The 21849-nt window shown below is 39.6% G+C and overlaps 1 protein-coding gene across 3 annotated transcripts in view; it reads left to right on the forward strand.

Annotated features, from left to right (window-relative positions):
* ap5z1 (adaptor related protein complex 5 subunit zeta 1) overlaps nucleotides 1–21555 on the forward strand; it is a 52973-nt gene extending 31418 nt beyond the window's left edge. For 2 of the 3 annotated variants that reach the window (XM_048609405.1, XM_048609406.1), the window contains exons 8-17: nucleotides 2598–2635; nucleotides 5213–5375; nucleotides 6937–7115; nucleotides 7275–7417; nucleotides 9735–9884; nucleotides 11663–11774; nucleotides 14315–14412; nucleotides 15744–15876; nucleotides 18550–18764; nucleotides 20405–21555. In XM_048609405.1, the coding sequence (XP_048465362.1) occupies nucleotides 2598–2635; nucleotides 5213–5375; nucleotides 6937–7115; nucleotides 7275–7417; nucleotides 9735–9884; nucleotides 11663–11774; nucleotides 14315–14412; nucleotides 15744–15876; nucleotides 18550–18764; nucleotides 20405–20678 (1505 nt within the window). In that variant the 3' untranslated portion in view covers nucleotides 20679–21555. The remainder of the gene's footprint in view (nucleotides 1–2597; nucleotides 2636–5212; nucleotides 5376–6936; nucleotides 7116–7274; nucleotides 7418–9734; nucleotides 9885–11662; nucleotides 11775–14314; nucleotides 14413–15743; nucleotides 15877–18549; nucleotides 18765–20404) is intronic. The other variant, XM_048609407.1, reaches the window with a different exon arrangement.
* The last annotated feature ends 294 nt before the right edge of the window (nucleotides 21556–21849 follow it).

Here is a 21849-nt window from a genome sequence, read left to right on the forward strand (position 1 = left end):
TTTGCCAGTCGTTTTTCCTTCTTTGTTTCTTGTATTTGCCTTTTCACCTCCTGATTAGTGCTGTAGGAAATTCTGCAGAACACAATTTGGAAGCACTTGTCCCTCATGCCCTTTACACTATCACTATCCTAGTCGATTATACGGGTAGTTAAAGTTCCCCTTTGTAACTACTTTGTTTACACCTCTCTGTAATTTCCTTGCTGATTTGTTTCTCTCTGTCTATCCCATTAACTGGAGTGTATATACTACATCTTATTCCTTAGCTCTAGCCAAGTTGATTCTGTCTTTGAACCCTCTGGAATATCCTCTTCTTCGTGCAGAACTGCAGTGCTCTCCTGAACTCACCCCTCCTTTTTTTGTTTCTTTCCTATCATTTCTGCACATCTTGTAGCCAGGAATATTTAACAGCTAGACCTGCCCTTCCATAAGCCAAAGTCCATGTCAGCGCAGCATACTCTCTCGAAGCAATATATATATGCCTTTAACAGCTCAATCTTATTAATTGTGCTGCATGTGTTCTTGTACATGCAATGTAACTCTGATTCCGATTTGGTTACTTTCTCCCTTACTCTGACTTCACCTATTAACTTACTTTCCTTTACTTTTTAGTGCTATCTGCTTCATCCAACATTTCATGCACCCTGGTATTACTTTCTAATATTCTCTCCTGGTTCACACCCCACTGTTGAAATAAGTATAACGCCTCCCCACCAGGGCTAGCACAACACCTCACTCGCAAGGAGCTCCATCCCAGTTCTGTTCAGATGCAACCTGTACAAATGACATCTGTCCCAGTCTCAGTATCCCAGGAATTTTAAGCTGTTCCTATTAACCAATTTTTTTCAGTCTTGCCTTCCTCTGTCTTCTCCTCCTGTTTTTGAAACTCATTTGCACGTGATGGTGGGAATGGTCCAGATACTTACACATTTTGAGGGCCTGTTTGCTAATTTTCTACTTAGCACCCTAACTTCTGATTGCAGAGCCATACGTCTGCTAAATCATTCAGTTTTGAGTATTGATTTGGAATGTTGGTTCAGTTTAACTGAGTAGTTATTTTACGTGTAGTTTCTTCAGTTTTCTTGTAAGTTAATACAACTTTTGCATAGGCTAATGAGCAACTGAATAATTGTCAGCACACATTGATCATTAATACAGTATTTTTACTTGTGGTATTGACTTGCCATTAGCATCTAGAATGACGCAGGAATCCTCAAAACATTGAGGTGAATTAAATTTTTGCAGGTAATGTTTTGTTTGTAATCAATGGACTCTACGTGGTTATAGCTTTGTAGTCTTACACAAATATGTCGAGTGGTAACCAGTTCTCTGCATGTCGTGAGTTCTTGCATTACTTACTATATCTACAACTGCATTTGTAAGTTCAGCCTAGAAAAAAAGTGACTGCTTGAAGGATTGTTCTGGCAAAACTATCTGGTATAAGTAATTTGCTAATTTTGCTGAAAATTTAATGTACAGAAACGTGCGCTTGATTTCACGGTTTAATTGTGACTTGCACTATTTGCTTTTTGCCACTAGAGCATGCTGAGAGACTCCTGTATCTGCAGCCATATACTTTTGATTTGTATCTTCGTATTTTCAAACTTTGGTTGCTGGTTTAGCTCTGACATCTTCACTTGCTGTGTCCAATGTAAGCACAATATTTTAGACCAGGAAGGCAGCAGTTTTCTAGAATGTAACAGTACAGAAGCAGACCATTCAGCCTTTGTGTCCAGTCCATTCAGCAAAGATCTAACCACACTCATCCTATTTTCCAGTTTTTAGCCTGTACCTTTTAGAGGTTATGACAACACAAGTATATATCTAAATATTGCTTTTATGACACTTTACTACTGCCTTCTCAAGGGCAGTCAGGAGTGGGTAGTGCCAGCTTTGCCAACAGTATTCACATCAAGAATAAAATAAATCCTTTGAGCAAGCTTTTGGTTATCTCTTCTCACTTCCCATTGCTCAGTGTCAGACTTTGATAACACAGTAAAATATTTGAGGATGCTTTACTCCATTAAGCTGCTATATAAACACAAGTTGACATTGTTAGATGACATTCCTCACCAATTCTGACTACCATGGTGGGAGGAAGGGGTGGTTTCTCAGTTACAGTATTTAATGCTCGAGATTTTGACTTTTCCCAAGGTTGGGCCAAGTTCTTTTTGTGGACAGCCATGAGTGTCATTGGCACAATTAACCTGCTTATAGATGGACCCTTGCTGGCATGCAACGGTGGTACCAACTTGAGTCTTGAAATTACTTACCTTGAAACAAAAGAAGCCTAGGAGATTTCCTCTGAACACTCCACTCCATGTTGTTGAATGATACTTCGCAAGCAATTGCTCAGGAAATTTTTTTTTCCCTTTAGTGTGTCCAAAGATAATGGATAATATTGTGTAAGCGATCAAGTCTGACTGTGTGATATGTTAATGAAATATAATAACAGAAAGTGATGCAGTGTCAACAATCTTGCTGTAACTTGCAGCTTTGTGGCAAAGTGAAGCCACAGCAAAATTTTTCCTAAATTTAATGTTGGCATGTTGCAGTGACTACATAATACTGATTTTAAAATAACTTTCTTTTTGCAACAGAAGCTATAAAGAAGTCTGACTCTGAACTTCAGAAAGCTGTAAGTAATTTCAGCACTGTTGTTTTGAATAATAGACATTGCAATTGAACGTTATCAGTCTGTCACCTCTTTCTTTGCTCTCTGGTGTAACGTAGAGTCATAGTAATACAACACAGAAACAGACCCTTTGGTCCAACCGGTCCTTGCCGAACATCATCCTAAACTAAACTAGTCCCACTTGCCTGCTCCTGGTCCATATCCCTCCAAAATATTTCTACTTGTGTACTTATTCAAAATGTCTTTTAGCATTGTAATTGTACCTGCATCCTCCACTTCCCAAGGAAGTTCATTTCACATGTGAACCACCTTCAGTGTAAAAAAATTTTGTCCCTCATCTCTCTCTCTCTCTCCTCTCACCTTTAAAAATGTGCCTACAAGTCTTCAAATCCCCCATCAAAGGGAAAAGATGACTACTGTTAACACTATCTATATCCCTCATCATTTTATAAACTTCTATAAGGTCACCTCTGAACCTCCTATGCTCCAGTGAAAAACAGACCCAGCCTATTCAGCCTTTTGTGGACAAATATTTTATTCTGGTGTGTTGGGTATCGCAATTTTCTATTTGTAGGAACTGCTCAATTTCTGAACCTCTTCAGTCTCTCTCAACCCTGATTGTTGTTGCCCATGTCTCCATTAGACCATAAGACTTAAGAAACAGGGGTAGCCCATTCAGATCATTGTGTGCTCCACCAATCACCAAGATCATGGCTGATTTGAGAATTTTCAACTCCTCTTTCCTGCCTTTTCCCCATAACCCTTGATTCCTTTACTAATTTATATCCAAGGCTGAGATAGACAGACAGATTTTTACTCGGTGACCCAGACTCGATAGCCCTGTCTGGCAAAGAATTCCACAAATTCCTCCTTGTCTCTGTCCTAAGTGTATGACGCCTCCTGCTGAGATTATGTCCTCTGGTCCTAGACTCTCCCATCAGGGAAAACAGACTTTCTGTATCTACCCTATCAAGTCCCCTAACAATCTTGTGTGTTTCAATAAAGTTTCCTCTCATTCCTCTATATTCCAATCTGCTCCTTCTCTCTGAAAAAGACAGTCTCTCCATACTTGGTATTAGCTTGGAGAATCTTCTCTGGAATGCCTCCAATATCAGAAAACCTCCCCTAAGATAAGGGGCCCAAGACGTTCAGTATTCTAGCTGTGGTCTGAGTAGTGCAAGTATAGTTCTAACAAAACCTCCCTATTTTTGTACTCTATTCTCTTTGAAATAAAGGCCAACATTCCATTTCCCTTCCCTATTACCAGGTGAACTTGGATGCTAGCTTTTTGTGATTTGTGCAAGAGGACATCAAATCATGTGCCAAGTTTTTACTTACTCCCTTAACCCCTGCAGACTCAGTATCAGCCTTACCACTTGCCTTCCCAGATATTTTGTCATCTGCAAACCTGGCTAATGTACATTCACTTCACTCATCCAAGTCTTCAAGATAAATTGTAAATAATTGTGGCCCCAGCACTGATCCCTATGGCCTTGCAATAGTTACAGTTTGCCATCATGAAAATGTCCCCCTTTGACATCTGTTAGTTAGCCAATCCTCTCTCCATGCTAATACACTACCTCCAACACTATGAGCACTTATACCGCCCCTAATGTGTGGCATCTCATCAAACACCTTCAGAAAATCCAAATATATTACATCCACTGCTTCCCCTCTATCTAACCTGTTTGTTACCTCATCAAATAATTCCTGTAAATTTGTCAGACATGATTTCCCCTTCATGAAGCCACGTAGACCCTGCTTGAACATATGATCTATTTCTAAATTAAGTGAAATGTGTTCTGTATTGACTCATGTTATTCTATATTTCCCAGTGAAACTGGCATTGTTTTTATTTGTAAACTTTACGGTTTGTACTTAAAAACCATTTATTTACCTTTTATCTTGATCTTCCCAAATTTACTTCTCTTCTGAACGGTAATTAGCAAGGAGAGCAGAGAACAGCAAGGTGAACAATTTTGCGATCGCAGCCTCCAAATCCCCTCAAGTTTCACTGTAAATAGATATCTTTGTTTGCAGGAGTGGTTGTTTAGCGAATACACCTCTGTTCCTGCTGTTTTCCCCAAACAATCTGGCAAGTGCAAGCAATCCTCTCACTTTGGCAGTTGGCTTGAACATGTGGGAACTAAGGCTAACACTAGAGGACCTCTGATAATTTACACTATTCAGGAGTTGCATAAAACACTTCTGGAAACAGATCCTGAATTGCCAATGTTTTCAGGGGACTTCTAATATTTCAGAATGGACAAATGACATTCTGCAGGACCCTGGGGGCAAGCAAAGTTTTACATTCCAAAAAGTTGTCTTGCTTCAAAAGAAAAATTCAGTGGGGTGTTAACATTAACTCGATAGGTGAGAAGTCCACTGTGACAGCTAGACCAAACTTTATAGAACATCTTCATCCCAACAAGGAAAGAGAACTTGCAAATTCCAGATGTGTGAAAGAATTGTAGAAAATGTTGAAAAACATGATTATCTTTCAGCTGACACTTTTTCCCTTAAATTTTCAGCTTTGCTTTATCATTGACTGACTTATTGCGTCTTGTGTTTGTTTTCTAGTGTCTTATTGAAGCAGTGACTTTGTTAGACCTGATCTGTCAACAAGATCCTTCGTTTGTGTATCGAGCCTTTCCAGTGGTGAAAGCACTATATGGGAGGATCTGTGCAGACTCTGGTTTTACCAGAGCGCTGCTTCCAGTTGTTCAGTTCTATCTAAATCACAGTAAGTATAAACTAACCCATTTAGTACTCTGTATTCTTGGCCACTGTTTTAAACTTTCTAGAGTCATGCAGTTGGATTTGTCAAACTAGAAGTAAAGAACTTATTTAAAAGCTCCAAAAAAAACCAAAGATTACCCCACCTCATGATGTCCCAAAGTGCACTACAATGAGAGCAAAGCAAAGTCCCATAGACAGCAATGTAGTAATGACCAGATAATCAGTTTGATGGTTGAGGGATAAATATTGGTCCAGGACACTAGGAGGAGCTCCCTTTGGAATGGGGAATGTTTTATACGCACCGGGGAGGAAATGTGAACATGAACCTGTTTGACTACGTTTTGAAATTGTGCGTTTGAACAAAATTGCTTCATCCTGTCATTCATGCCAGGATACTAAGAAACCTAAACAATCAACTAAGCTTCCACCACTATGGCAGTTGAAATAGTGAGTGTAATTACGTGTCCAAACTTGCTTATCTATCTTTACTAGTCGGAAGCCTTTTACTGTTACCTCTGACGTTCCTCAAAAGTCTATCTTTTCCCTGTCCTGTTTCTCCTGCACATACTGCGAAATCATTATATCATCGAAAACCATGTCTGTCTCCACATGTTTGCTGATAACTCCCGGCTGCAACTCACCACCTCTCCACTATCTCAAAATTGTCAGGCATCTTGTCCAGCATCCAGTGCAGGATGAGCAGAAATGTTTGTCCATCAAACCTGAAGAAAATCAAGGCTATTGTCTTTGGTTCTGACTACAAACTGCATTCCCTAACCAGCAATTCTAGCCCCCTCCATGGCAACCATCAAAGCTGAATCAGACTGTAACTTTGTCATATTTGACCTGGAATCAAGCTGCCAACCACAAATCCACAACATCACTAAATTGTCCTATTACCATCTTTGTGATTACCTGAGTCCTTCCATGCCTCAACTCATCGACTGCTGAATACCTCATCCATACGTTTTGTTACCTCTGATCTTGACTATTGTAATGCATTCATGGTTGGCTTCCCACAATCTACTCTCCATAAACCTTGATGTAATCCAAAACTCTACTGTATTCTTTTCATCTATCACCCACTTTTGTCAGATCTACCATGCCCAATCGGAAGCCAATGCCTTGAAACTGAAAATTCTCGTGTTTTTAAACTCTTCAATGGCCTTGCTCGCTGTTAGCTCTGTAATCTCTCTTCCTACACCACAGCCTGCTGAGATATCTGCACTTCTCAAAATGTGGCTTCTTTAGCATTCTCAATTTCAGTCCCTTCACTAATGGCAGCTTGCTTCAGTTTCCAAGATCCTAAGCCCTGCAATACCTTCTCTAAATCTCTTCATCTCATCAGTTCCCTTTCCTTTGTTAAAATGCTGCTTAAAATCTACCTGTTTGGTCATCTGTACGGAGATCTAATATAATCTCCTTGCTGTCAAAATCTGTTGATGCTGCTATGAAGTGCTTTAGGAAACTTTACTAAGTTTAAGGAGCTATGCAAATAAGTTGTTGTGAGTGAGGTCACCCTGAATGAACATAAGTAAAGTATCCTGACCTTTGCCACATTTCAGGTGAACTGGCAGCTGTGGACTCTGAAGCTGTTTACAGACACTTATTCACCAAGATCCCTTCTGAACTATACCATGACTCAATGGTGGCCTTTGAATTTCTCCAGTTTTGCAGGAAGAATAGAAAAACACTGAGTGAAAATGTTGGAATTTTCCACAAGAGCTTTCCAAATATGTTCAAGGTGAGAATTGAATGTACGTGGAATTTGAAAATATCTCAATCTGTTATAGTGAAGGCTAATTGTAGCTCAGGGGCACTAATGGCAGGATGCCATTATTGATTCATTTTAGCCTCTTACTTTGGATACAAGTTGAATTTTTTTTTTTTTTTTTCATACTAGTTCCTAGCTTGGAACACACCATCCTTGTTCACTGAATTCATTGAATTGCTGCCTGAACTGATCCGTCAAGACACATCGCTGGAGATCCTTCATTCGCTGCTTGACCTCCCTTGCCTGACTGCAGCACTTGAAGCCCAACTCAGGTACTGAAACTCGAGCTGGTCTCTCGGTGGCAGCAGTAGCTCAGCTGGTGATGTTCTTGTCTCTGAGTCACCAAGGTCTGCATATTGACTGCGATGCTGCCTATTTAATAGCAGCAAACACCCTTCACGTGTACTTCATTGACTGTAAAACGCTTTGAGCTTTCTGCTGGTCATGGAAGGTGCTATATAAATGCAATTTTGTTCCCACCTATGATAATAAATGAAGGGGACATTTTTGGATTCTGGGTTTGGTGAAAGGTCTTTAATTAGTTTCTTTCTGCACAGGTGCTGTCTGATCTGCTGAGTGTTTCCAGCACTTTCTGATTTTATTTCTGATTCCCAGGACTACAGCATTTGTTTTTTAGGAACATAGGAAAAGAAGTAGGCCATTCGGCCCATTGAGCTGCTCCATAATTTGGCCTGATTGTAACTGATCATTTACCTATTACTAATTTCCAGTCCTATACTCGTATTTTTATCTCTCTCTTGTTTATGGAAGCCATGTCTTTCATATCTAGATATCTGTCAATCTCTGATTTGAACATACACAATGCTTGAGCATCCATAACCCTCTTGAGTAAAGATTCACTACCCTCTGAGTGAAGAAATTGCTCCTCATTTCAGTTTTAAATGTCTTGCCCCTTATTCTGAGACTGTGTCCCAGCTCGAGACAGCCATCAGAATGATCAACTGGGCCAGTTGTCCAAGAAATGGCTGATGGAGTTTAATTCAGATAATTACAAAGTGTTGCATTTTGGTAAGACAAACTAGGGCAGAAATTTCACAGTTAATGATCAGGCCGTAGGAGGTGTTGTGGAACAGAGAAATGTGGGGGTGCAGGTACATTGTTTCTTGAAAGCAGCGTCATAGGTAGAAAGAGTAGTGAAGAAGGCATTTGGCATGCTTGCCTTCATCATTCGGAGCACCGAGTACCGGAGTTGAGACATATAACAGCTGCAACAAGACTTGGGTAAAGCCACATTTGGAGTACTGCCTTAAATTCTAGTCGCCCTGCTATGGGAACGATGTTATTAAACTGGAAAGGGTGCAAAAACGATTTACAAGGGTGTTACTGAGATGGAAGAATTGACTAGTAAGGATATGCTGCGGCTTTTTTCTCTGGAAAGTAAGAGGTTGAGGAGTGACTATTATAGAGGTTTATAAAATCATGAGGGGCAAAGATAAGGTGAATAGCCAAGGTCTCTTCCCTGGGTATGGGAGTCCAAAACTAGACGGCATAGGTTTAAGGTGAGGGGAAAGATTCAAAAGAGACCTGGGGGCATAGTCTTCACACAGGATGATGCGTATATGGAACGAGCTGCCAGAGGAAGTGGTAGAGGTGGGTACAATTACAACGTCCAAAATACATTTGGACAGGAACATGGATAGGAAAGGTTTAGAAGGATATGGTCCAAAATGCAGGCAGATGGGACTAGTTCAGTTTAGGAAATCTGGTTGGCGTGGATGAGTTGGGCTGAGGGGCCTGTTTCTCTGCTGTGTGATTCTGTACCGTTTGACTTCATAATTGCTTGCTGTACTTGCATGTTAGTTTTACCCTGCTTGTATTGCAATGAGAGTATTAAAGGCTTCCATTACCTCTACTTACCGCAATCCTCAAAAATTAGTGTGCACTTAGACAGACAGTGAGTGCCTACAAGTTCCTCAGCCATAGTAATCAAAGCTGAACCATCACCTGCCCTCCCCCAATCTCCACACACCCACTTTGTGTCAGGAAAAGACAATAGATTGAACGTGGGATCTTTGACTGATATCTCTTCTCCCTAGTTTAAGATGCAAAAGTGAATTGTAATGCTGTTTTAGCTGAGTTCAAGTAAACAGGAATCAGGAACAGCATCTGCAGCATCCGCAGTTCTTTTGGTTTTTATTTAAACAGGAATGAGACTTGTCAGCTTCTGGGGGCTAATAGAGTTCAGTTCTGCACCTTGCAACACATTTACTTGCTCAATAATTAGGGACAGCTGTGAAATTAATTCTTCGACAGATTTAGCTCATTGCCATACAATTTAAATTCAAATTGAAAATGAGTTACGTCTTGGAAGCAGAGGCATAAAATGGTTTTTTTTTCAAAGAAAATTAATTCGGCTTTGTATTTGTTTCTTGAACATTGTAAATACTTCTGTTTTGTTAACATAGGCCTTGAAAGGAGTAGTTCCTCACTAAAATTAGTGTAAATGTGGTGTCAGAATGGTTCTGCTAAAATTGTGATGTGTCTGATTCCCTGTGTGAAGTACTATCATTAGCTGTGTATTTAAATGTTCAGTCTCACTCAGGAGCTGCTTTGTTTTGAATCCTTTAGGTCACAGACCTCTGTTGCAAGTGAGAAGATGATTACAGATCAGAACAGAAAGACCCTGAACTCTGCAGAAGCCTTCCAGAACCTGCATTACCGAAGCATGTTTTTGTATATTCTCCGGGTCGAGGCAGGAGCTGGGGATACTATTGACAGGTACACAGACCCTGACAGTTTAATTTGTGGGCTATAATTGAAGGGGAAACTTGATTTGCAATCTCTGGCAATTGGATTTCAGATGCAGGAGAAGTAACTTGATATTTTCACTTAAAAGCCAGAAAGAACCACTGGTTTTACCTAGTAGAAAGATGGCCATTCAATGCATATTGATGAAGTACTAAACTAACAAATACTAGGTCCTGTTACTACAGGAAACATGAATAATAATCAAGAACATTCTTATAAGGTTGTCTTGAGCAATATTTATCCCTTAACCAACACTAATAAAGCAAGTTATTTGGTCTCTATCTTATTGCTGTTTTGTGAGGTTTTATTGTGTGCAAATTGACTGCTGTGCTTATTTTACATAACAGCAATGCCACTACTTGAAAACTATTTAATAGTTTGTAAAAGCTTTTGGAAGTAGTTAAAGCACAGGCTGTTTCTCAGCCATGGGTTTTCTTGTACATTTTCCCTGAGCTGTCTGAGTGGATTTGAAAAACAAAAACATGCAGGGTCCAAAGGAAAGTGCACCCAAAATTGACTCAGTGGCAGGAAGCAAAAGGTCGATGGGTGTGAGTGTGACTGGAGTGTTGGTTCAAGTGAGATTCTGTGGAGCTCATTTCTGGGTCCCCCTTGCTTTTCAAACTACATATTTGGAGGCATAATTAAAAAGTTTTCAGATGAAACAAAAATTTGCTCTGTGGTTGAAAGTGAGGAAGGAAGGTGTCGAATACTGGAATAAACCAATGTATCAGTTTTAGTGAGCTGAAAACTGGCAAAAGAATTCAGTATAGAGAAGTGAGAGAATAAATTTGAGAGGGCAAAAGAAGTAAATCATTACACAATAAGCATATGATGCAAAGTGCAAAGGAAAGAGACCCAGGGGATACTCTGTAGATTCTGGAGGATAGAAGGATAAGTAGATAATGTGATGAAGAAGGTATGTATGATGCTTTTATTCATGGAGGTAAAGAATATGAGAGTGTTGGGTTATAATAGAATGTATAAAGCACTAATGTATTGTGTACATTTCTGGTCACTGCATTACAGGAAGGCTGCATTTGCACTAATGTGGGTATATGAGGATGTCTTTGGAACAGAAGAGGTTGAGAGGGAATTTGATTTGAGCTGTCTAACATTGAGGGTTCTAGATAGATAGTGGATAGAGCAGATTAACTGATCTTACTGACAAAAACACAGGTGCATAGATTTTAAAATAGTTGGTGCAAGGATTTGGGAAATGTAGAAAGTCTTTCCCCCAGAGGGTAGTGGGGCTATGGTCAGAAACAGTCATTGCTCTTAACTATATTTGAATTGGCACTCTGTAGTGCCGTAACCTAATTAGCTCCAGACCAGGAGCTAGAGGTGAGTGGGATCGGGCTAAATAGCTGTTTCTAGTCAGCACAGATGGAATTGAAATTATGTTGTTATTTGGTTCTTCTCTTCCTAACTACCATCCAGTGCAGGCAAGACACAAAGGGAAGGAAGGGTGAAATCTTTCAACTTGGGGACACTGCATATTCTAGTGACTTGCTTAAGAATTATATTGACTGAGATGGATGAACAAGATGGGGCACTTTCGGGCAGGGTGCTATCTAAAGGAAGGCTAAAATTTTAACAGTGAATAGGGATTTTGTACAGCAAGAAAATATTAGAACTAACATCTCTGCAGTGTGGAATAAATAGCTATTGAACACAGTAGAAGAAAGGAACGGGCAAATATGAAAAGTGTTCTTTTTCTCTAGTGATTGAAGATGTGATTCCTTTCACAGATTAAACCTACTTCATGAGGTGCTTTTGGACATGGCTCAGCGGCCTAGAGTCATACACTGTGCTCAGACTGTCCCCATTCTGTTGCAGGTTTTCTTCAATGTTGTCATCCAGGTAATGACACATCTTTATAAGAGATCTAATGCATTGCTTGGGTTATTTATCAATGTCATCCTGCTTCATTGATTCTGATTGGGAAAGAAATTTGTACAAGCAGTACAAGTGTCAAAGGCTATATTGCTTTTGTAACCATGTGCTAATTTCAGGTGAATTACTTTGTGACCGCAAAATCAGTGTTGTCAGTCTTTTACACCATGTTACAAAAGCTCTGTGGACTGACTAGACTCTAAACTATCTGTTAGTCACAGTCATTTGGAACATCTCATTCACTGACTTGCACAGGGGCCGGGTTCAGAAGTTTGTAAAACAAAGCAATAAAGACTGCTGGAAAAACTCTGCAAGACTGGCAGCATCTATGGAGAGAGAAACAGAGTTAACGTTTCTAGTCTGGTATAACCATTCTTCTGTTAAGTCTGTTGCTCTCTCCACGGATGCTGTCAAACCTGTTGAACTCCAGAATTTTCTATTTTTGTTTCAGATTTCCAGCATCTACATTAGTTCACTTTTACTTGAAAATAATTTGTTTTCAGTTTACGTTGCCGTACAAATGGTGGTGAGTGGTTAAGTTACTGAATTAGTAGTTGAGGGACCTGGTCTAATAATTCCGAGAAACACAAGTTCAAATGTTACCTATACATTTGAGCATTTAAATTCAGTCTCTAAATGCTCATTTCAAGAGGGGAAAAGAAAAGCAATCAGTTTAGAAATAAAAAGCTGGTGTTAGTAAAAGTAACTTGTGAAACTATGTCAGAATATGTTAAAATCCAGCTAATTCCCTGCTATTATTTTTTTTAAAAACCCGTTTATGGGATGTGGCCATTTGCTTTCAAGGTCAGCATTTGATGCTCATTCCTTAGTTACGCTAGGCCATTTCCGAGTGCAATTAAGGAGACAACCATATCGCTGTGTTCCTGGAATCATGTAGTGAGGATGGCAGATCTTCCTGCTCTACAGGACATTAGTGACCCACTTGGATTTTTGCAACAGTCAAGTGGTTGTGTGCTCATCATTTGAATTCTTTAATTTTTAGCTTTCATTTTCACATTTCATTATATTCTAATTTCACAACTTGTCATGACAGGATTTGAAGCCAGGTACTTAGAACATTTAGCCTGGGATTCTGGATTGCCAGTGCACTGCCACTACCATATGTCACTACCTCCCCATTTGTAGAAGGAAACTTGTTATCCATACCTGGTTGATGCCAGTCTGATTGACCTGCCCTTTGAAGTGGTCACATGGACTTATCAGTTGTATCAGGCAGCTTCAAGATTCTTTGCTACCGCTTTTGGCAACAAGAAATGGACAATAAAACTGACCTTGCCAAGTGACAACACACATCGGAAAATATATTTTAAAACCCTGGTTGCCCTCCAAATTGGTACGGAGTCGTGAGTAACAAAAATAGAAGCTGCTGGAAAAGCTCAGCAGGTCTGGCAGCATCTGTGAAGAAAAAAATCAGAGTTAACGTTTTGGGTCTGGTGAAGAAGGGTCACTGGACCCGAAACGTTAACTCTGATTTTTTTTTTTTCATAAATGCTGCCAGACCTGCTGAGCTTTTCTAGCAGCTTCTATTTTTGTTCCTGATTTACAGCATCTGCAGTTCTTTCTGTTTTTCCTGAGTCGTGAGTGCCTCATTCAGGCACCAAATCCAGATCTCTTCTATATTTTTTTTTTCCCTCATTGTGAATTAAAGTTGATCATTCATACAAATACACGAGAATGAGAGGTTTTACAATACTTGACGTTAGACCATTCTATCACTGACAAAGAGAATGAGCCTTAATGGAGTTGCACACTATAATCACAGAATCTTAGCACAAATGAGGTTTTAGTTACCACATTTTATATTCCCTAGGTTGAAGAAAAGATGTTAAATAATAGACCCTGTACTCAGCGTCTTTATGCAGAGAGAAGCTAGGGCTCAAAGTAGTGGCATGCATAGGCAGGATGATAGCTGGCTTGTTTTTTAAAGTTAATATTATAATCAGAAGCATTGCATTGTCTTCTATTTATTTTATACCAAGGCTGTCACTACAACCTGGCCTCAACACTTTTATTGCCTTGCTCATCTTTCATAAGATCCTCTGCCCTGCCTGACAGCTTTGGCATAATCTGAAGGGCAACTGCTTTTATCACAAGGTATCAAAGATTGTTTGGTTGTCCTCCCAGCATCTTGTCACTCATTTACTGTTGATATTATCTATTGGGCTGCTTCTAATCCCAGTAAAGAAACATCAATAGTATACATTCATGAACAGAGTAGATGTTTGTCTTTTGTGGAATCTATTTAAATTGACTATCGAACAATATTAATAATATCATGCTGAATTTTTGCCAGGCAGTTCATGAACCACTAGTTTATTAATGTTATCTTGTGTCACAGGAGATGATCATTTAAAGTGCATTGTAGTTTCAGCCAAATTCCAGTTATATTTTCTTCATCAGAACTTTGGCAGTTTACTCTGTTCTCTAGTAATTGTCTGCCATATGCCTGGATTTGAAATCATCCACACTTTTCATTCTGGCTTCAGTTTGCAGATGGTCCACTGATTAACCAGCTGGTTCTGGTTATCCTGGAGCGTAGCAGTCTCCTGTATGACATCCCTGAATTCAAAACTGAAGTTCAACGGTGAGTGAAAATAACCTTTCACAAATGCCTGCTTCCTGATTTTAGGGAAGGAGACTTGATGGAATAACACTGACCGTCAGTTTGTAGTCTGAGTGAATCATCATGCCCAAAGAAAACGTTATGAAATATAAAACTGAAACTCATCAACAGCTGAATATAAAGGTACAATCGAAATATATAGAACCTGAAAATACAATCAGGATTAGACAGCATGGAATCCAAAGGACAGATCTTACTTGATCAACCTTGTTAAACACTCTGAAGAGGTGAAAGGATAATACTGTAATACTGTAGAGGATGGAGAGGAGAATAGAGCGAAATGCTGATAAGGTTAGGGAGCTCCTGTGGAGCTTGACCATAACCATGGACTGTTTGGCTGAATTGTTTGTTTTTCTGCTGTAAGCAATTTGTAATGTCTCTGTATATCTGTCTGGAACACATTAACCTTGAGGAAAGTATAATATTTCGAGCCACAAACATTATTTCCTGTTTTTAAAATTGTGATCACACTTTATTCGATTTTGCTTTTTCAAAATTTCTATGGTCATTTACTATTCAATTTCCTTTTCTTATGGACCTGGCTCACTGGGTAATGATCAAGAGCAGAAATCCTGGCAGTCAGTTTTCCGTTCTCGTTTCGATCACACAGCAGTCACAATGATATCAACTAACTGGACATCGGACTTGGTACCTTCAGATCTGTTTAACTTAATCCCAATCTATGTGCTGTATTTTGCTGCAAAATTCGTGGGCAGTGGTGATTCTGGAACAGAAACACTTTGTAGCCGATGATAATGGAGAGGGTATAAAATGTGTGTCTGTCACTTGTGGAGGTCAAGTTGACCTGTCATTATATCACTGATGGGCAGGAGATCTGCAGAAACAAACAAATGTGAATGCTGACTTGAAATTTTCAGTCTGAAATAGTGTTTCCATCCCCAAATACTATGCTGTGTACAGCTGATAGATTGTCAGTTGTGATATTTGCACTTAATTTGATAATGGATCAAAAGTGACAGTGAAATGATGAAACCGGTTCTCTGTCACCGATCTGTGCTGATGGCCGGTCTCGATTCATTGTCAGCACCCAGTCCCTGAATGTCCTAGTGCCACATTAGTAAACCTGCACAAGGTGAGCAGTAATTGAAGTCCAGGCAGATATTGAGGTAATGTCTTGGTATCAGTGTCCAGATATAAAATGATACAAAGTTTCAACCTTTTTAAGTTGCATGCCATAATTCATTTTGGATAACGTTTCATGAGCATTGTGATTAATTACTAATATATATGGGTGCACCTTGTGGTGCTGATTTCTTTCTTCAATTCCGCAGAGTATTCAGTTCCCAGCTGTTGGTATTGTGTAAACTATACCCACCTCTAATAGTAGAACAGTCCAAAGAGCTGCTGGAATTTTGTGCAACAGTCAGCAACATCATCAATAAGGAGACCTTCTTCACTCATGTGGTAAGGAATTCCACAGTATAATCTGGCTTAGTGATTCGGTCTTAACTGTGCATCTTAGTGTGATTTCATTCCAACAATGCCTTTTGGTTGCCAGTATCTCATGCTCCTCCCGATCACTCAGCATGTTTAACTGGTGAGTATCTGAACTCTACTGACTAGGAAGGTCCCATGTTTTGATTCCGTTCTGTGCAGAGTTAGCTGATCTCAAAACTGTTGCTAGAAATGGCTCTGAGCCACTGAACTGTGCAGCAGAAAATTTACTGTGGTTGCCTCCTCTTTCTGGCTGTCCAGAAATTAATAATATCTGCTGCTCGTTGGCTAGAGGTATTATCAATGGACTAGTAATCCAGAAAGCCAGGTTAATGCTCTGGAGACCTGGGTTCAACTCCTACTAATTTAAATTAATAAATCTAGAATATAAAGTTAGTAATGCTGCCAGTTAAACAACTGTCAGTTACTGTAAAAATCCAGTTGGTACATTTAATAACCATTTTTGGGAAGGAAGTCTGTTATCCATACCTGCTCTTGTTCCAGACCCACAGCAATGTGGTTAATTCTTAACTGCACTTTGAAATAGTTGAGCAAACCATTTCAGTTGTATGAAACTTAGTGCAAAATCAAACCAGATGGACTGAAGTGATTCAAGAAGGCAGCTCACCCGCTCCTTTGAGGGTAATTGGATTCTGGCCCTTGCCCGTGTCACCCACTGCCTATGAGAGAATAAAAACTTTGAGGTGTAGCTGAGATACTGGGCTGAAAACACTGTCGAGACAGACAAGAGTAGGGTTGTGGAGGGATGATTTTTTTGCATGTTATAATGGGATTGTTCCCCTCCTAGAAACTGGATACGGTCAATGTACCAACTCCAGCTGGGACTAATTAAAGAAAAAAAAAACTTGCCTTTCACAATCTCAAGAAATCCTGAAGGACATTGTCAGCCACTGAAGTTACCAATACCATGCAGCATAGTCTTTTGTAACGTCATAAACATGTTTATATAATAAAGTAAGCTTGTCGTTTATTGTTAGGAAATTCCTGCTCCAGATGACTGTGTTGACCACTGTCCAGAATCCAAGTTCTAGAGCATGGACAAGACCAATCTATCATGTCCACACCAGATCAGTGTGAAAGATTTCCAATCGGTCTCAGCTCTGCTCTTCCTCCACGGGGTGAGGGGGATGCAATGGTCTAGTGGTATTATCGCTGGACTGTTAATCCAGAAACCCACATAATATTCTGGGGACCCGGGTTCGAATCCCGCCATGGCAGATGGTGGAATTTGAATTCAATAAAATATCTGGAATTAATAATCTAAAGATGATCATGAATCCGTTGTTGGAAAAACCCATCTGGTTCAGTAACGTGCTTTAGGGAAGGAAACTGTCATCCTTACCTGGTCTGGCCTACATGTGACTCCAGACCCACAGCAATCTGGTTAACTCTTAACTGCCCTCTGGGTAATTAGGGATGGGCAATAAATGCTGCCCAGCCAGCAATGCCCTCAGCCTGTTAATGAATAAAGGAACTCCTCTACTTTAGATTCCCCATTTGAGTACTTGTCAGATTCTGTTCCAACTGCATCTATTTCCAGCACCCTTTCGAGCAGTGCACTCCAGATCATAACATCTCACAACATTAAAAAGAAAATTACCTCATCTCTCCTTTATTTTTTCTGCTAGTTGTTTTAAATGTCTATACCCTCTGGTTATTGACCCTCCCTCCTCTTGTTTATGCAATTAAAGCCATATAATTAAAAAGTTGTACTGTACCTATGAATAAATTGTCAGTAATTCTAAAATGACCCCATCCTTCGATGTATCTCAAAACATAATGGAGAATTAATAAAGGAGCTCAAATGAAATTTCAAATCAGTACAAGCATGGGCTAAGGTAAAGCTGACTGCTGGATGAACACAGCAGGCCGAGGAGCAGGAAGGCTGATGTTTTGGGCCTAGATCCTCCTCCAGAAATGGGGGAGGGGAAGGGGATTCTGAATTAAATAGGGAGAGAGGGGGAGGCGGATAGAAGATAGACAGGTCAAAGAGGCAGGGATGGAGTCAGTAAAGGTGAGTGTAGGTGGGGAGTTAGGGAGGAGATAGGTCAGTCAAGGGGGTGGGATGAGGTTAGTAGGTAGGAGATGGGAGTGGGGATTGAGGTGGGAGGAAGGACAAGTTAAGGAGGCGGGGACAAGCTGGGCTGGTTTTGGGATGAGGTAGGGGGAGGGGAGATTTTGAAGCTTGTGAATTCCACATTGATACCATTGGGCTGCAGGGTTCCCAAGCGGAATATGAGGTGCTGTTCCTGCAACCTTCGGGTGGCATCGTTGTGGCACTGCAGGAGGCCTAGGATGGACATGTCGTCTGAGGAATGGGAGGGGGGGTTGAAATGGTTCGCGACTGGGAGGTGCAGTTGTTTAGTGCGAACCGAGTGTAGGTGTTCTGCAAAGCGGTCCCCAAGCCTCCGCTTGGTTTCCCCGATGTAGCGGAGGCCACAACAGCGGATACAGTATACCACATACGCTCGGTTCGCAGTAAACACCTTGTTATCTCAGATTCTCCAGCATCTGCTGGAAATACCCAGCAGGTCAAACAGCATGTTTGGATCAAAGGCCTGTCATTAGTAAAGAGCTGCTGCTATGATACCAAGATGTAAACTGAGATTTTGTACTTTTTAGGTTTGGGCAATTGGGGAGTACGTGTCCTTTTCGTATGACAGATGCTGCACAGTGGAACAAATCACCAAGTTCTTTGAAACTCTTGAAGCATTACTTTTTGAGATCACACAGCTGCGAGCCTCTGCCTGTGTCCCCAAGTACTCGCCGCGGGTTATCACTGTTCTCATGACTACACTGGCAAAATTAGCATCTCGGAGCCAGGACCTGATTCCAAGGTACTCTATTTCAATAATGTATCAAGAGGGATGGGGTCCTTTTACAATTACTGAGAATTGATGCACCGGTATAGTACAACATTTTCAAAATTATATGGATTTAATAGCATAAGAGGAGGGAACAGACATTTAAAGCAACTAGCAGAATATAGGAGATATGAGGCAATTTTCTTTTTGATGTTATGATCTCGAGTGCACTGCCTGAAAGGGTCCTGGATACTGATGCAGTAGGAACAGAATCTGATAAGTACTCAAAGGGGGAATCTAAAGTGGAGGAAGAGTAGAGCTAAGACCAATAAGAAATCGCTCTCTGATCTAGCGCAGGATAGATTGGTCTCTTCTGTGCTGTGACTAGGATTCTAACCAGTAGATTGAGTCCAGACAGTGGTCAGCACATGGGTTTGAACGGAATTAAGTGTGAAGAAATGGTGAAGGTAGAAAGCCGATTTTAGAGCTATAATTTTTCCATCTGCAATCACCTCTTTATTTGAAGGCCTAGGCTAAGAGATAGGCCATCAGAAAGAGGTCAACCAACAGCTACTTCTGATTTTAGTTTTCCCCATCAGTTAAGATCAGGAACTAATAATCATGAAAACTAAACTTGTACCCTTATAGACTGTATATTCCTAGTGCAGCTTTTGGATAGACTTAACACATACTTTGGTGTTTCACCACTGCAGATCAATAGTATGAATAAATAAAAAGAAAGTAATAAAAGAACTGTGAATGCTGGAAATCTGAAACAAAAGCAGAAATTGCAGTAAAAACTCAGCAGGTCTGGCAGCAAGTTTGGAGAGAAAGCAGAGTTAGTATTTCAAGTCCAGCGATGACTCTTCAGAGCTAATGAATCATCTGATGAAGAGTCACCGCACACAAAACATAAACTCTGCTGAGTTTCGTCAGTAATTTCTGTTTTCAATAAAAGGAAGTAGTTGTTTGTATTTTTCCTCTCTAGAACAATAAAATAATGCTTAAGAAAAAGATGTTATTTTGTCAAAGCCTTTCATCTTGCACAATCAGGGTAATCCACAAGAAAAAAAACAATGGAAAGGGAAAACACTATTTATACTGAGAAGAGGGTTTGGACTTGGCAGAGGAATGCATTAGTTAGATGATTGACAGAAGCTGCTAAGCCTTTTTTCAATATTAACCCAGGCACATTTACTCCAGTCAAGGTATTGGCTGTGGAAATGAACTTAGCGGTGATCTAATGACATTGTGGGTCTTCCTCTATATTGTAGAATATAGACATATTCACTTCATGTCTTTTGCATCTTGAAAATAGAAAATTTTACCTTTTGAAGCTCCTGAGTGTTCATATCAACAAATACCTGCAGAAATTGGAGTACATAATGTGGGTGAAATTCATTGAGTAATTATTTTACTTGCAACTTTGCCTTGCAGGAAATGGAAATCCTGTGAATAGCCCAGTGATCAGATATTGCAATTTGATTCCAGTTTTGGGTAGTGTGCTTCTTAAGTTATTTAAAGCTGTGTATATGTAACATTCCATATCTCCAGTTTAAAAACACGCAAAATGTTTTCTGGAAAATCTGAAATGAAGTCTTAATTTATTTGGAAGTAAATTTTTGCATGATTAGTGGAATTACTCAAAGCTCTTCAATTTTTTTTCTCTTCAGGGTCTCTATGTTCCTGTCCAAGATGAGGCCATTCGTTCGTAGTGCTATGATTTCCTCCACATACAGTGAGGATGATATTCAAGAAATCCTGACCCGTGCCACTGAGCTCAACAATCTGTTAAAAGCTCCAAATGTAGCTCAGGTTATACTGGGATCCTCTATGGACATTGCCAACCCAAGATGGTACAAGGATACCAATGCTTCACTGCCACTCACCCTGAGGACCATCAGCAAAGTGCTGCAGAGAGACCCAGCACCAGGATTCTCTGCGTAGTATCTTAAAGATGTGTAGGATTTTGTTTTCTAAGAAAAATGTTTACAAATGTTTTTCCATTTTCTGAAGTTACTAAAAGCTATGCCAAAAATCAAACGGATCAATAGGTGATCAATTTTGAGTCTATTAGATCATTAACATTTGACAAATGGAAGTTGTCCATATCAGCTCATAGAATAAAGAAATATTCATAAATAGTTTGGTACGATACAACTTGAGTATTGCTGAAATAAGTCCTTTCTTCAGAACAGTTCAACTTTGCTTTCTCTCCATAGATGCTGCAAGAGCTGCTCAGTTTCTCCAACAGTATTGCCTCGGATTTCCAGCATCTGCAATTCTTTGTTTAGTAAGTAATTGGGGTAATGCAAGAAATAGCAATCTGAGTGAGGAGGGGGAAAAGAGAAATCATTCATGCCATATTGATCGGGTTAAATGGGGATAATTGAAAGACTATGATGGAAAACTTTCAATTTCCACGAACATGATAAATCCTACAGGGTAAAATAACAGTTCCAAAGAAGAAAAATTGTTAATCCATGAAAGTAGTGTTTATTTGCATAGAATTCTTCAGAAATAAAAAGTTATACCATGAGTACACATTCAAAATACATTCTGAAAAGTTCTATATGAGCCATTACTAACAAAATACACAATGGAGGTAAAAGTAATGTTCTAATAAAAGAAAAGGACTGGACTTTAAAACTCATATCAATAATGTGGCTTGTTTGCATAAAAACTGAGTTTGTAAGCAGTCCCTTCTGTTTGTGCCCCACAATAACAAGGTTTTGTTCAGGAAACTAATCTTACAGACCATGTCATTTAGAGTTGGAATGTAGCTTGATGTTCAAAATATAAATTTTGATTTTTAAATTTGTCACCTGATTGTCCATATTGAATTGTTGAAGTAAAATAAGGCTATTTTAGGCAATATGCATCAGCAATTCATGAGGTTAAGTTTAAAGTTGGACTGGTAGTTTTTAAAACTTCTTTATACTAATGGAGGAGATGCTAATGCTCCATCTTGTTTAAAAATTCCATTTATGTCTACATTCAACATCAATCATTTCTTACCATGTAGTTTGTGGATGTAATACTTTCAGAATAATGTCCATTTAGTTTGTTTAACTTCAAGAGGTTTCTAAAGTCTGTGTTTGACAGTCAATTACCATAA

The sequence above is a fragment of the Rhincodon typus genome, chromosome 21 (genome assembly GCF_021869965.1).
Source record: "Rhincodon typus isolate 14 chromosome 21, sRhiTyp1.1, whole genome shotgun sequence".
Classification (NCBI taxonomy): Eukaryota; Metazoa; Chordata; class Chondrichthyes; order Orectolobiformes; family Rhincodontidae; genus Rhincodon; species Rhincodon typus.